The 17405-nt window shown below is 38.6% G+C and overlaps 1 protein-coding gene and 1 long non-coding RNA gene across 2 annotated transcripts in view; one reads left to right on the top strand and one right to left on the bottom strand.

The window, feature by feature from the left end:
* Nucleotides 1-17405, bottom strand: part of LOC121729538 (GTPase-activating Rap/Ran-GAP domain-like protein 3) — a 155526-nt gene that overhangs the window by 10830 nt on the left and 127291 nt on the right. The window contains exons 13-17 of the mRNA XM_042118078.1: nt 15983-16142; nt 14554-14694; nt 8466-8711; nt 5462-5571; nt 2742-2855 (exon numbers count right to left, since the gene is read on the bottom strand). Of these exons, the coding sequence (XP_041974012.1) occupies nt 2742-2855; nt 5462-5571; nt 8466-8711; nt 14554-14694; nt 15983-16142 (771 nt within the window). The remainder of the gene's footprint in view (nt 1-2741; nt 2856-5461; nt 5572-8465; nt 8712-14553; nt 14695-15982; nt 16143-17405) is intronic.
* LOC121729539 lies at nt 13014-13483 on the top strand. Its single transcript, XR_006035978.1, has 2 exons — nt 13014-13078; nt 13324-13483. It is a non-coding gene; the product is annotated as an uncharacterized LOC121729539 (long non-coding RNA).

Raw genomic sequence — 17405 nt, 5'->3', positions numbered from 1 at the left:
CTATCAATAACAATATATAAATACAATCATAAATAACGAATAAAATACTTACATATATAATATATGTTATAATAGTAATATAATATATATTACAATATAATACAATACTACACATAAAATATTATAAAATAAATATTTTATCAATAATACTATTACATATACAATTACTGAGTATTTAATATTGTAGATAACATAAGATAAATACTAGGTATATGATTTGCGTTAAATAACACATGAAAATTATGCACAGTTCCAAATCAATTAATGTAATGCCATTACGAAGAGGTATTGAGATAGTATTCTTTCAGGGATGACTTGAATGTGTTTAATGTTTTTGATAGTCTTATATTGGTGGGGAGAGAGTTCCAGAGTAAGACGGAGTGTATGGTATAGGATGAGTGGAAATACTTGGTGTGGTGAATAGGGATATCAAGAAGGATTTTTTTTGAAGGACGCAGCTCATGCCTGTCGGGGGAACGGAAGTTAAAGATTTCTTTTAGGTATTTAGGACTGTTGGAATCAAATAGGATGTTATAAAGGAAGGAGAGTGCACGGGCATTGCGACGAAAGCGGATGGGTAACCATTTGAGCCTCTTGCGGAACTCAGATACGCGAGCAAATTTGCGCAAGCCAAAAATAAACCTAATTGAAAGATTCTGAAGACGATCAAGTTTGTTAAGTTGGTCTTCGGTCAAGTTGATGAAGCAAGCATCCGCGTAGTCGAAAAGGGGCAAAAATAGTGATTCTGCCAAGGCTACTTTAGTAGGTACCGGCAGTAAATACCGAAGTCGCTTCAGAGAATGCCACGTTGAGTAAACTTTCCTACTAATCTCCTTCAGTTGATATGACCAGGATTATTTATATATAAGATAAGTATTATAGGCCACTTTAATTTTGCCGCCCCTTTGTAACTACGAACTCAGCCCAGTGTTGCCAACTATTCAAAACGTTTCCCTCTAAAGCAACTTCAAAACCCACTAAATTTCAACAAAAACTCCCCAAAAAATTAAAATATTTAAAATTTCTTGCGGTATGTTCTACTAAGCGCTCAAAACGCTGAAATACACCTTCAACAGGCCAAACAAACAAACAGGCCGGCAGTTTTTAAATACTTCAATCTTTCTTTTTTTCATTACATACAATGACAACAAATGTAATAATCTGTCAGCCTACTGGCAGCTGGTACGACTCAAAAGACTATAGCGACATGTGCTTTGTGCGGCAGTTCCATCTTAAGCCCGGCCGCACATGGTCCGAAATTTCTGATAGAAACAGTTGTACGTCCGCGCTGTCTCTTACATTTTGTACTGAGCCGAGTGAGCTCGAACTCGTCGGAAGGATATTTTGGATAGTGTGCGGGGTGGCGGTCCGGCGAAATTCAACTGTTTCTGATCAGAATTCGGACAATGTGCAGCCGGGCTTAAGGTGGCTTTCGGATCTATGCCACGAGCGACCGCGACCGGTAAAAAATCAAATAAAATGCTACTTTATGAGTTTTATGACATAGAATATAGGTATCATTTTCTACTGACATTTACATGGCGACCCATGCTGCCGCCGGCGCGGCGGCGGTGTAAAAGGTGGTTGAGTAAAATGAAACCTATAGCCTATGTCATAAAGTGGTATTTCGTTTGAATTTTCGTCCGTCGCGGTCGCTCGCGAGTCGCGGCAAAGTTCCGAGCCACTTTAAGGCTGTTATTAAAAAAATATTCCTTCAAAATTCTTCAAAATTTTTATTCCCAAAAATATCCCCAAAATATTTTACCCCCTAAAAAACCCACAAAATAATTTTTTTCCCACTAAATTTAGTGGGAAATCCCCATAGTTGGTAACACTGACTCAGCCGCCATCCTCTGACGCTGCCGCGCCCCTAAAGACTTCGTAGGACGCTGTGGCCACGGGCCATGGCCTATACTGCCTACACATAATAATCCAGAGCTGGGTGGGCACTAGTAGCCGACGTTCAGAGATTTGAAAAAAAAATCCCGATTATATTTTTTTCAATTTGAGTTACAATTTCCTGATTCTGTGCGAGTGAGTAATGAAATATTCGACATAAGTTCTAACAAAATGAAAAAAAAGACGCTTCACACCACGTCAGTCTGGCCCCGAAGGACTACCTGAAGGACTTGTGTTGCAGGTACCAGACAACGGAGATATATTTAATATTTTTATACTATATATATATATATATATATATATATATATATATATATATATATATAAAGATTTTTAAGATTTTTATTATAAGATACACATATTTCATACACATCCATGACCCAGGAACTTTGAAAACTTTTTGTTCCATCGGCGGGATTCGAATTTCGAACCCGAGGTCGTCAGTTTATCCCTGCATAGCTTGTGGACAATAAGTTATTCTGACTTATAGGTAATCTAACCGCCGCACTCAGAGACATTTAATTACGATTAACCTTCAATTTAATGAAGAGTTTGACTGATAATGTATGGGGCTTATGTCAACATTTTGAATTAATTGCATTTAAGTAATTAATGTTCCACTCTGAGTGAGGCAGTGAGTGTCTCAACATCATGCCGAAGCTACGCGGCCTAAGTTCCGCATGAGTACGCTTGCAATGTATTTAAAATTGCCGATGATACACCATGCCGAATTATGTGGCGTCATATTGTATGCGTTTGACATTGCTGACGTAACCATGCGGAGCTTCGGCCGCGTATTTTCGGCCTAGTGTGTTTAGACACTAAGGATTCTCTCTCCATACCTGACCGGTGTTCGTCTCCAGCACCTCCCAGTGGTTCTTGTAGCCAACGACCATGATGCCGACGTCGCTCTCCATCAGCTTAATGAGGAGCGGACTTTCGCTGAGTTGGATGTCCTGAAACAACATATACTTAAATATATACCAGAGTAGACAGAACTAAGGAGTAGGTACCTCTACTAAAAACAAACGGGCGAATATATTATACGCGAGTTGGGCATAACGGTTTAATTTATTGTGGGAATATGCGAGGAGGCCGCAAAGAAAGATCTTCCGACCGAGCGAGGTGTTGTGTTCGGTCAGGCCGGAGCCCACGTGATACATCTCAGCTGTCGTATATATACCGACGCACTTAGAAAACTTCGATAGCGCGATGCAGGATTGTTAGGTGAATTGTGGGTACCGCCACCTCAATGTGGGGTATATGCGTGGTGGCTATCCAAACACTGGATGGATATTGATCATTGCGTATCTCAATTCCTGACCGGTCATGGTAATTTTAAAGCGAAACTCTATGGATTTAAATTAGTAGAATTACCCATGTGCGAGTGCTCGACCGAAGGTAACATGTTTGAACAAACCGCCCATCATGTTCTCTGGGAGTGTAACCTCTGGCATAACGAAAGATCTATAATGCTCAATAACATACTTTGTAAATCTGGAGTCCCATATAAGGAACTTCCGTGCCTTTAAGCGTTTTTGTCATAATTATTACTGGAAACAGTGTAACAAAAGAAATTCCAACATTAACTTAGATCTAGCTTCGTAGTCATAATCAACATTAATTATTCCCGTGGTGCTTTCCCTTTAGTTCTTTGACTTTCGGTCATTGCAACTTTGTGCTGTCTCCCGCTTTTTATGGGGAGGGAAAACTGTATACTTCCTACTCCTTCTATCTTCTTCTGATTAATTTCGATGCGGGTCCCAAGACAGCTTTAGCATGTCCCTCGGGCTCCCTGAGATCATATCAAAGGGTTTTTGTGGTTGGATACCGCTGTCGATCCTGGCGACACAGAAGATACAGTGGTGGGAATGTGTGGTGGGCCAAAGCCCGTATTATATGCGTGGTGGCCACAAAGGAAGATCTTCCGACCGAGCGAGGTGTTATGCTCGGCCACGTGATATTTATATAGGGTGTAACAAAACAAAGTGATAATACTTCAGGGTGAGTATGTGTCCCTAACAATATAGAGTTCACTGTGAAAGTGGCAGAGCTGAATGAGCAAATTTTTTTGTAATTTATATTGGAAGCGCCCCAGCGTCATGACGTTGCTCATACTTACAAAAGTTTAAAAAAATATACACTTTCAGCGCTGCTACCATAGTAAAAGGAGGGGAAGTAAGTTATCTTCATACAAAGGCACCGCGCGCGGCATTGTATGTGTGCGCCATAGTATCAACGAGTCGCCACGTACGGCACACAACAAAATCTCGGCGGGATTTTAGAGGCTATTACCATAGTAAAAGGAGGGGAAGTAAGTTATCTTCATACAAAGGCACCGCGCGCGGCTTGTATATGTGCGCCATAGTATCAATGCATCGCACAGTGGCGAAAATACCGAAAAACATGGCAAAAACCTAAATTCTATTAATTTGTTATGAGTACGTTTAAACTAATAAGAATAAATAGTTTATCGCTCAACGTGATAAGTTTTCTGGGCAAGGCTTTCGATTATTCAAATAATATTTAAAAAACGTGATGAATTAAGTATTTCAGTAATCTAAATGACAAAATTTTTTAGGCTATGGCTATTTTCTGTTATGTAAATGATCGAAATTCGAACGCCACGCTTTTGTCAAAAATTTTAAATTTGCACGTCTTATCTTAACAAAAAAAAACAACAATTTTTTTTTTTAAATATGGCCTATAGCCTTTTTCTATTACTGGGCTATCTAACACTGAAATAATTTTTCAAATCGGACCTTTTTACTTAAGCAGTGAGCTCTATACAAGGGACTCATATACACCCTAAATATACAACAGCTGGCCATTTAGCCAAGATTTTTCCTTATCGCTTCGTTATAGAATCGCCGATCAAATTGTAGGGAACTGACAATAAGCGTTCGTTAATATTATGACGTTGACGTACGAATCGTCTTATGTCAATGCCATACACTTGATTGGCGATTCTATATAGAAGCGATAAAGAAAAGATCTTGGCTCACTCGCCTGAAATCAATCCAGTGGGCTTCGGTCTGACCGAGCATTCCACCTCACTCGGTCGGAAGATCTTCCTTTGTGGCCACACATAATATTCCCATATTATCTAAGATATAATCAGGATATTCAGTTGAGGAATACAAAGCTTTTAAAGCACGTCGTTGCATCGTTTTGCACGCGAACTACTTTTCGTGAATAAGCTGAAGAAGATTTCCTTAAAATTTGTTCACCGGATTGAGTGAGGAGAAGGTAGCCTGGCAAATAGACACACATTAAATTTTTAATAAGTACTAGCTGTCCCAGTGAACTTCGTGTCACTTAAAAACCTTCCCTGGACTTCCAGGATTGTTTTAAGACCAACATTAGCCAAATCGGTTCAGCCGTTATCGAGTTATAGCGTTACTAACACAATTAATAATCCCTTTTTATATATATATTATATATGTATGTATGTACTAAAAGAATGAAGATAAAGTTTAAAATCATATGACACTGAAAGTGCTCGCCTCGCCGCTGCCATTCCGGTGTGACGCGGCCCTTAGTGTGGATATTTAGGGTTTACCTTTACGTGTGTGTATTCGAATCCCATTTCACTGTCTGGTTTTGCCTCCTCTGATAAGAGAAGCACTCTTCGTCCAATAGCAACCGCCAATAAAGTCGTTCCACCCTCGCCTGAAAAAGAAAAAGATTTTTAGTAGGTACTGATAAAGTGAAAAATTTAAAAACTTTTTGAAATGCAGGCTATTAAATTTATATTTATTAAATGTGTTCAATTTTATGCATTAACTCAGGTTAATGCATAAAATTGAACACATTTAATGTAAGGGTACTTTTCCCTTTAAATTCAGCATAAAATGGGTCTGCCGTCCATAAATTATTATTATTACCAATTTATTTGACACTTTCATTATTTATTAGCGTTTCTGGTGGGTACTCCATTATTTCTTTACTAAGTACCTACCTCTCGACTATCGTAAATTAATAATTTGAAATCTATCCTCTTATATTATATAAAAATGGATTTTCAAATGAGTTACTAGTCGAAAACGGCTAAACGGATTAAATAATATCTATGGACGCCTTACACCACGTCAGTCTGGCCCCGTGCTAAGTACCTAAAGGACTTGTGTTACAGGTACCAGACGATGGAAATATATTTAATACTTTTATATTATACATATATTTAAGATTTTTATTATATCATACACATATTTAATACACATCCAGACCTGGGAACTTTGAAAACTCTTTGTTCCGTCGGCGGGATTCGAACCCGCGACCTCCGGCTTGAGCTACCGACGCGCTCACCACTGAACCACAGAGGTTGTCAATTGGGCTAATTTTAGTCTTTTAAGACTAAAATTCGTTTTCGTAGAAGTCCAGGGAAGGTTTTAAATTGACACGAAGTTCGCCGGGACAGCTAGTTTAAAATATTAATTTGAAATTTTAAAGAGATTTCGTATTGCAAGATTTTGCACTCTCTAAAGCTATAAAAGTGTTATAGTCATCAAGCGAAGTGGTTTCTAGGATGTAGGTTGCGACATAATGTATTATGATAATTTTATATGCATGTTGTATGCAAAATCGCGGTTTCGAACAACCCATGAATAAAACATGTTTATGCACTCGTGTTACATGGGACGTACAATATGAAAATGACTCCTTGACTATGTTGGTAGGGTTGACAAGTCGCTGAGGGTTTAAACTCTAAGCACACCATGCTGAATATACGCGGCCGAAGTTCGGCAAGATTACACCTGCAATGTATTTTAAACAATACCGATGACACATCATGCCGAAATTTCGTCGCGTTATACCGTACAGCCGAACCTCGATCGAGCGTAAGTTCGGCAGCGATTCGGCGGTAATGGTTTTTTTTCGGCGTCAATTCGGCGGTGTTCTAGACACTGAATACTCAGACAAAGTTACGCAACAGAATTTCCGCCACGCGAAATTTCGGTTCGGCTCTTATCGTGTGTTATATAAACCGAATGCGTCGAAACGTAATATCGGCCACGGAACTTCGGTCGCGTATCTTCGGTATGGTGTATTTAGACACTAAAACTAATACCCGGATTGACAAGTTTTGCCGCACGGAGGTAAAAAAGCCGGACATTTGGAGACTACGACATATTGGGGACCTGCAAGACAAGCTGCGCCTAGTGCAGGAACCAATTTAGACACTGATTTGATATTACGAAATTATTTGGGTAAAAAAGACAGCCAGTAGACAATAGACATTAGACAACCTATAAGTATTGTTGAGGAATTTCGATTTAAAAGAGAAGGAAAAAAGGAGTAAGTAACTAGAAAAAAAAGAATCAGGAGGAAACTTTACAATCACAACATGGAAGTACCGGACACCGTTTATTTTGGCCGGACATGCCAACAAAAGTCTTCTGTGTCCGGCTTTGTCCGGACGCCTGGCAACCCTATGTAAAGTTAATGGTTTGTGATTAAAAGTTTCAACCCGAAGCTTTTGTTTGGTCTCCGTTTAATGGATTGCTTTATTGACTTCGTATTTATTGCCATTTCAAGTAACATGGAATGATGGACTTAGTGATAGAGAACTAAAGAGTAAGTAGCAATAGTGAGCTATAAATATTTTTTATTTAGGCTTTATTTTTTATTTTATACGTGGGAGAGCCTTGCTTCGGCACGAATGGGCCGGCTCGACCGGAGAAATACCACGTTCTCATAGAAAACCTGCGTGAAACAGCGCGCTGCTGTGTTTCGCCGAGTGAGTGAGTTTACCGGAGGCCCAATCCCCTACCCTCCCCTATTCCCTTCCCTTCCCTCCCCTATTACCCTATTCCCTCTTAAAAGGCCGGCAACGCACCTGCAGCTCTTCTGATGCTGCGAGTGTCCATGGGCGACGGAAGTTGCTTTCCATCAGGTGACCCGTTTGCCCCCTTATTTCATAAAAAAAAAAACGATTAAGTCTTTGTTAAATTATTATACGACTGACATTAGCTTTCTAGAACGTTGCACAGCGCGAGAGTTTTAGGGTGTTAAACAACTAATACTAATTATTCTACTTCTACAGTTTCAGTAGGTACTTCGCGGACGGTCCTATGGTGCTGCTTAATTTTTTCTTCTTGGTAGTCGCACATGTTCGTATTCCTTCAGCCTATTCCGATAAAATCCGTGCGTACAATAGGAAATACTCACCTTGTTCCAGTACATATATCGAAATAATATGCGGTTTTCGTACTCGGTAACCGCGTATGTTTGCAGTCCTGGATGTCTTGAGTCCGCATGGCCCACGCGCCAGCGCATAGCTCTGCCTATTGGCAGTGTAGTATTCTACAGCGCATACAGCCCCGCACCCCTTGCTCTGCTTAGCTACACTATTTTTAGCAACGCTTAATTGGGCCCACCATATTCCAATATACCAAAGTAGTGTGCGGTTTTCGTCCTTGGTAACCGCGCATGTTTGCAGTCCTGGAGGGGGTCGCATGGCCCACGCGCCTGCTAATGGAAGCGCGTATAGATGCGCTCCCCTTGCTGCCCTTCTTAGCCACACTATAACTTTGTCATACTACTCTTAGCTACCCAGTACCCACCTTGTTCCAATATATCGAAGTAATGCGCCGTCTTCGTCCTTGGTAGTCTTGCATGTTTGCAGTCCTGCAGCGGCCTCATCGCCCATGCGCCAGCGCACAGCTCAGCCAATGGGAGCGCGTATAGACCCGCGCCGCCCGCGCCGCCGGCTGCGCGTGCGCCGACACGGAAGACGCCCGCTCGCTCAGTTACCCTCGCGCCGCGCACGCACCCCTCCCATCGGAGGACTACCTTGGTGGTGCCGCTTTCTGTTGACAATGAGTGGGTTTAGTGGTGTACCGTGTAACTTGCCTTAAGGGGCGAACTACGCTAGAAATTTTTTCCCCCGCGCACTCCACACCCCCTGCACTCGCCCAATGCATTCAAATGTCACCGCGGCATGAACTTGTGTAATTAGGTACTCTATGTTCCATATTCTGTACTTTGAGTATCAAATTAATAATTTTTATTAATATAATATATAAATAGATCAGGGGTCACCAATTAGTTTCGATCGGGGTCCGTTTTACGAAATAAAATGACTTTCGCGGTCCACACATTAAAAAAATGAATAACAAAATATGTATTATTGCTAAATATAATATATGTTCATCAGTATGTCGAGACATGGTCGAGACCGAATTTAATTTTTAACGAAGTTCATCTTCGAACATGCTTGGTCCGCACACAATGAGTTGGCGGTCCGGATGCGGACCGCGGTCCGCCATTTGGTGACCCCTGTTATAGATAATATTATTAGATATGTTTATTTAGCTTACCACGCGACTGACTTCCTACACTTACTAGGTACCTTACCAGAAAGCTAAAGACAGCTCGGATAAAATTTAGTTATTCTAGTTTGATTGTACGCTTGTCTTACTTTAATTTATTACATTTAAAGTGCCTAGAGTTAACAATAATTCATAAGTATAATTTGAGAGTACAGCAACAGAGGTCTACAGCAAGTATAATAAAATACTACGAAACATAAGTTTTTAACCTGATAAAAAGCAGAGTTGAAACAATATTGATAGAACGGCTACTGGGCGATTCCGCTAGAGACGACCCTCGACACGAATTTTTAAATTACAGCATTTGTTACATTTTTTATTGAATTATAAATAAAAAGATGTATATTTACTAGCAAAAGAACTTTTATCAGCAAAAATTTAAATTTGAATGATTTATAACATTCTGAAGTGATATCATCTAACGGCGCGAGAAAAACTGCTTATGCCACACATGATTATTTTTGACTACAAATCACTAGCTCGAAGTTGAATTTCACTACATAATATTGACTATATAACATAAGTTTATATTTCTGCGCAAAAAAAAAACAACAATTTTGAATTGGTTTTCAAACATTATTAAACAAAAGTTGCAATTGTTGCACCCGCGATAAAAAAGGTACAAAAGTTTAGTTTTCTCGCTAAAATAAATTGTTAATAATTTGAAACTTTGTAAAAGTGAGGAGGTTTGAGAGGGAAATAGGAATTAATCGTTGGAATAAACTATTTTATGGTTTTTAATGAAAAAACAGTACCTTAAAAGTGGTTGCACCCGCGATCGAAGCAGTACAATTGCAAAAGCAACAATTTATTTTTTGACTATTATAGTAATTTTCGTCATATTTAATATTATTAAGGTAAATAATAACGTTAAATTATATTTGTTATCAATACTTTTCATGTAATTACAAGATTTATAAAAATTTCAATAGAGTCACATCGTGTTTTATATTTTTATATATATTTCATGTATTACTTAACAGATGTTTCAAATGATGATTAATCTTCTTTTATTTTTAAACATTTTAGAAGAAATGGTACAAATGACATAAAAAATCATATATATTTAATATTTTTCTTTGAAAAAAATATTTTTTCTTATAATTTTCCCATATTCTTTTAAAATTTTGAATTCAATGTTTGCTGTAGTTCGGTTTTATAGCAATACATCGAAAAACGTTTGCCTAAGTTACATTATTAAATTGTTTTTAGTGATTTAGACGATTTATTTTCTCAGATCGATAAATGACTGATAATTAAAAAATAACAAAATTTCAAGTAGTATTATTACAACTTACTAATAATATTATGTATTGCATATCAAAAATGTAAAAATTAGTCGCAGACTTATGAGTAAATTCAATTTCTTTAGACTGGTTGCACCCGCGATAATCTGATGTTGCACCCGCGATCGTGGAAATTGTTAATAATTCCTAGTACTAATAAATTAAATTAATTGTATCTAGTTAAATCATTTCTTTGTCTTATACACTTTTGAAATATGGGTTAATAAATTACTAAAAGTTTCACAATTAACAGTATTCTCAAATGAACTCGTCCGAGTTCTTAATGGAGGGCCGATTTGGTTGCACCCGCGATAGTACTTCAAACATATTTTGTGGCTTTTCTTAGATTTAATTATAGTTTTCATTTACAAATCATTATTAAACTAGTTAAAATGTATTCCTTCAAAAGATAATTTATTAATAAATATGTTTTATTTTGACAGTAGGACGCTTTAAGTGCGTCAAAATGTTGCACCCGCGATAATGGAATCGCCCTACTACGACTATATTTTTAATATCTAGACAAAGTAACGTATACGTTCAACTTTCATATTCTATTCATATTCAATATTTGAATGCGTCAAGGAACGCAACGCCAATATTGTAATTTTTGAAGTTTTGGATACGGTCAGATGTACGGTCAGTTACGGATGCGTCGCGGGCATGCCTCACGTTCGCTGTTGACTACGCTATAAGTTATAACGCATGCCCTTGACGAACAGAAAAAGGCACAGTGTGGACAAAGCTATAAAGTAGCTCGCGAACGTTATCACGAAGAGATCCCAAAGAAACAGCTGGCGTAAATATTTTAATCTGGCAACCGTCCAAAATGCCCAATTCCTGAAGTTAAGCCTGGAATATTTAAGTAGAATTTATCTTGGAAGCTTAGAGGCGACAAGCACATTACCTTCGGAAAGTTGGAGCCGATAAGATCTAATAACGTAATCTCAGCCGAGCGATTTCGACTGATGGTCTGTCATTTGAAGAGAAATTTGAAGAATATTGAGTAGGTCAGCTAGGTAAGTAAGAACGCGATAAAAGTAAAAATAGATGATGATAATTCTTTAAAAAATATAACAAATTGTAATAAAAAATTGTTATATTTTTTTAAGAATTATAACAGTGAATGTAATTTTATAATGTCGGAACAACAGTAAGGTGGAATAGGGTCAGAGAAAGCAATTAAGCTTTAATATATGTTTTTTTTTATGAAATAAGGGGGCAAACGAGCAAACGGGTCACCTGATGGAAAGCAACTTCCGTCGCCCATGGACACTCGCAGCTTCAGAAGAGCTGCAGGTGCGTTGCCGGCCTTTTAAGAGGGAATAGGGAATAGGGGAGGGTAGGGATGGGAAGGGAAGAGAATAGGGGAGGGTAGGGAAGGGAATAGGCTATTGGGCCTCCGGTAAACTCACTCACTCGGCGAAACACAGCGCAAGCGCTGTTTCACGCCGGTTTTCTGTGAGAACGTGGTATTTCTCCGTATTGTGTAATAGTAGATTTTTTAAAGCAAAAAAAAAAAAAGACTAAGCAAGATATTTGCACGCGTAAAAATAAAATAATTATTATTTATATAAAATAGAAACACAAAACATTTTATTGTACTACACTCGACAAACTGAATAGGCAATTAATTAAAAATTCATAAGTCAATAAAAATAAAGAAAAATAAAAATACTCTATGAAAAGCTTGCAAGGGTATAAAATGCGCTTTTACAACGAGCAATAAACAAAGGCTACAATTGAGTATTGACCTCATATTTGTTTATTGTCGTCATTCGTCAAAGCTTTGTTCTACATCTTCTATACAACCTTCACCTCTCAATTACATGTAAATTAATAATCAAAAAATTTTTATGTAGTAATGAATCTCAACAAAATTGTATAGCGTATGACACGGATGTAAAAAAATAACCTTTTCAGGATAATGAAAAGAGGAAATCCATCGTATATATTAAATTCTCGTGTCACAATGTTAGGCCGCGTCCTCCTCCGAAACGGCTTTAATAATAATAATAATAATAGTTTATTCATGCGTTAAGACAATACACATTAAAGATAAAGACTAACAATTTTACAAAATTTTGACACCATTACATATAAAAAATATAATATAAGTATATATAAAGATAATGTAATAACTAATAACTAAAACACACCGTCCGTCCGTCCGAAAGTCCGTCATTTCTTAAGTTAGAAACATGAAAGTTTATTTTTGTGCTACTGATTAAAATGAATGGATACGTATTTAAGTGTTTCTGCTAATTCTACCCCCAAGGGGGTGAAATTGGGGTAGAAAGTTTCAATGAAAGTCCGTCATTTCTTGAGTTAGAAACATGAAAGTTTATTGACGTTTGCGTTTGACGTTTGCTTAAATAGGGTCCGTTTTTACCCTTTGTATAAGGAACCACAAAAACAAAAAGGAGAAAACTATCCATCTTTGTTATTATACTATGTTAACGCGGATGATGTCGCGGGCAACAGCTAGTGTTGGTATAAGTACCTGACAAGTATCCGCGAACTACCTGTATCTCCCTGTTTCGGCTTAAACCACGAACGGTAAGTACTACTTAATCATATTAATTATTAATAGGTGACATTATAAGAAATTTGTAAGTATAACGTTTCAAAATTTTAACACGATACATAAGATACTATTAAATTTCAATATTAATATTAATCACTTCTAGATAAATTAACTAAAATATAACTATTGTATTAAGCCTTAATAATTAATTTAAAGATCGTTGCTCACGAAATAAGAGGGCTTTTAATTTTAATTTAAAATTATTTTTTGTTTTCAGAGCTCGGTAAGATGGCGGTAGAAGGTTGTTCCAGATCTTACTTGCCAGGTATCTGAAGCTACCTCTGAATGCAGAAGAATGATGACGTGGAGTATCAAGCAAATATGCGGAGCCTCTGGTAATAGCCTGTCTCTCACTAGCCCAGTGCAGTTTCTCAAAGAGGTATGAGGGAGTTTTTGATTTCATAACCCCAAATAATAGAGTAGCGAAGTGCAGCTTTCTGCGGCCATCCATCTTAAGCCAACGCAAGTTATTTATGAATGGCGTCACGTGCGCTCGTACCGGGATATTACAGCAGTATCTAGCACATGCGTTTTGTACTTTTTGTATAAGACGCTTGGATCTTGAAAGCAAACAAGGACCCACAGTGACATCTGCACAGTTTAGGTTGGAGAGTATTAAAGATTCACACAATGTAGTGCGTAGATGTTCCGGGATAAAGTTTCTTATTTTATATAATATTTTCAATCGGTAGATCTACTACTAACTGACTTTGCCACGTGCTTTACTGATTTTAACAAAATGTTAGATGCATATTCAGTGGGTCTGAGAATCGGCTACTGGGTACTTATTATATAGATGAGTGCATTTGTTGAATAAATAATAGTAAATTATTACAACTCGAGACTAACGACCACCATTGTTTGTGCGACGGGATAGCGATGGACGTTGGCATGATGACGTATATTTAGTTACTTCAATAAAATAATAATGGACGAAATACTTTATATTATGGCAAAGAAACGTTTGCCGGGACAGCTAGTATTTATATAAAATATGCAAAGTGTATCTGTTTCCGCTTCACGCATTAATCACTGAACCGATTTTTATGAAATTTGATATGCAGGTACTTGGCGTTCCGGAAAAGGATATAGGGTAGTTTTTATCCCAAAAAACTGTACGGTTCCCGCGCGATAAACTGTCATGCGTTAATATCGCTGACGGATTCAGATGTTTGGCATGGAGATACTACCATGAAATTGTTTGCCACATACCAACTTTTAAAAGAATGAAAAAAAAAAACTCCCCTTCATCGGTTTGACAGCTTACATTTAATTACGATTAACCTTCAATTTAATGGGGAGTTTGACAGATAATGTATGAGGCTTATGTCAAAATTTTGAATTAATTACATTTAAGTAATTAATGTTCCACTCTGAGTGCGGCAGTTAATAACCCAGAGGCAATAGACACGCTTTCACTTAATATCATAGGAAACAATTAACTGACCTTCTAGAATATACGTGTTGGAGGTGGTAGATAGCAGTAGTCTTCCTTCGGCCAGCTGTTCAGCGCAGACCGGCGTCGCAGGTAGCGGCGCAGCCCGCCACAGCCGACCCTCCCATGGCGCGCGACGAGATCCGCCTGACCCTAAACCGATAATGTTCCATTTTTGAAAATGATCTTTTTTTAAATGTGAAAAAAATGCAAAGGATGAGAAAGATTTTTTTTATTTAATTAGGTAATAAATAAGCAAGGAATAATTGAAATATTTTTCCATAACTATTTTGCGAAATTAAGGAAATTACTTTAGCGTTTGGCATCACACATCAATAATGGGTAAGACTGAGCTTGTGACATTTTCCTGTTCTGGGGGTAAGACAGTAGAATGAAAACGGAAATACCAGAATATTATAGATACTTATTTAACATTTTTGAGAATAACGTGAATTATCTGTTTTCGATATCAAGCTGGTCTTCCCTAGGGCAGTTTAGATGCCAAAAACCTAAAACGCCATTATGAAAACTTATCTACTTACAAAACTAAGATAATTTCGTTCTACGGAAAACTTTTTTAAACGACTTTTACAAATTAACTAAAATTTTATCGATATCGAATTAAGTTAACGTTGTACTAATAAATAGATCCATACTGTGTACATACTACATAGATGATAGTGATGCAATGTTTTGTACTTGTTCGTCGAAACACTTTTCTACGGTATCCGACAAAACTCCATTTAACAAGCGTCTGTATAAGTCTGTATACAGTAGGCCTACTACGAAACCGTTCTGAGACTCAAACAATCGGAAGAGAATGCCGCGTCCTGCTCTAACAACCTCATTTCACGTTTGTAAGAGTAGGACGCAACATTCTCGTGCGTTGTTTGAGTCTCAAAATCGTTTCGTGGTACAGGCCCAGAGCCGAGAGCGTAAGCCTTTTTATTAGTACCTAAGCGCTTAGAAGCCTGTGGAGCTCAAGTAGCGTAAGTTATGATTGTAGAATCATACCAGTAGATACTAAGCTGGTTGGCGCGTCTCCCTTCAGCACGGCGTCCATCTTGAACGCTAATATGTCTGCATACACAGGTTGGATCTTTTTATAACTAAGGCGCTAAGTAGCTAGTATCAAAAGTCATATTTTACCAGTGGACACCAAGTGAGAGGCGACGCCAGTCCAGCTTGAGCGTCTGTCCGGCTTGCAGGAAGCGCTTCGTCCGCGCCGCCCGACCACACGTCCGACGGGATAGCATCGTTTTTTATGCTCGTATAGCAACAGTCATACCAGTAGACACCAAGCTGGTCGGCGCGTTTCCACTCATCACGGCGTCCAGCTTGAGCGCCTGTCCGACGTGTAGGAAGCGCTCCATCCGTGCCGCTCGACCACACGTCTGACGGGATAGCATCGTTCTTTATGCTAGTACAGCAACAGTCATACCAGTAGACACCAAGCTGGTCGGCGCGTCTCCCCTCAGCACGGCGTCCAGCTTGAGCGCCTGTCCGACGTGCAGGAAGCGCTCCGTCCGCGCCGCGCCCGCCCCTGCCGCGCCCGCGCCACCCGACCACACGTCCGACAACGCCCGACGGGATAGCATTGGCTGGGGAAGACAAAGACTTAAGAATCCTCATGTACCAACTTTATAGAGAAATTGACTCATAGGCAGTTGACACGTTATGTTTTTTGGTCGGGTCGTGTCGAATCAATGTTAGTCGTGGTAGTGTCGGATGGACTTAACATAAACCGACTAAAATTCGCAGGTCCTCTAACTGCTTAAGAATCAATTCCTTCTTAGTAAGTAATAGTACTTAAGCCGCTTCTATGTCTCAGAGGACGCATTAGTTAATTAATGCTCGACTATATTCAGCATTTCTTTGACGATTTATAAATACAATTGTTAATCAGTTTCGAAACCGCGTATTTGAAACTATCTAATTAGTTTCACACAATCATGTCTAATTAGACAGTAATGGGACAGTAGACAGTAATTAGACAGAGTAGCGAAGTGCATTTAGGCGAAATTGCCTTTGACGTCGTTTAAACATCCTGTATACTGTAATTGTTTGGAAAACCTCGCTCCGTGACATTATACAGCGTGTGTCAACCTCGGCTTTTAGACAAGGACGTGAATATTCAGTGTGGAAATCTATTCAGGGGCCTACCATGAAACCGTTTTGAGATTCAAACAATCGAACGAGAATGCCGCGTCCTGCTCTAACAACATCATTTCACGTTTGTTAGAGTAGAACGCAACATTCTTGTACGATTGTTTGAGTCTCAAAACCGTTTCGTGGTATGGGGGCCGCATCATTTCCGAAGTGTCATTTCCTGAACAGAGGGAAAGTTGCTTAGAGAAGTGAGAAATTCGCGAATGTTATTCACGAATTGAAGTTACTTGCACAACTTAAATTATGTTTGCAGGAAAGTCCTTCTTTATGATTATTATGTATTTATATTTTATACTAGACTAGCGACCCGCCCCGGCGTCGCACGGGTATATAATATATAGCCACTGAAAAAGTAATTAAAATCGGTAGCCTATGATCCTTCACGTGGTCTACTTCTTATCTGTGCCAAATAACATAAAAATTGCTCTAGTAGTTCGCGAGATAAGCCCTTTCAAATGACGCCCCCAACTCCGTTGTGCCAAAATTCCTTTATCGCGCGGGAATCCTATATTTTTCCGGGATATATGGTATCCTATGTCCTTTCCCGGGACTCAAAGTATATCCATACAAAATTTTAGCAAAATCGGTTCAGTGGTTTGGGCGTGAAGAGGTAACGGACTTATACACTTTGCATTTATAATATGACTTAGTATGGATCTATACTAAAATGTTTACTTAATTTTTTTTTTATGAAA

Source organism: Aricia agestis, chromosome 8 (assembly GCF_905147365.1).
Source record: "Aricia agestis chromosome 8, ilAriAges1.1, whole genome shotgun sequence".
NCBI classification, from domain to species: domain Eukaryota; kingdom Metazoa; phylum Arthropoda; class Insecta; order Lepidoptera; family Lycaenidae; genus Aricia; species Aricia agestis.
This window is presented reverse-complemented; position numbering and strand designations above follow the sequence as displayed.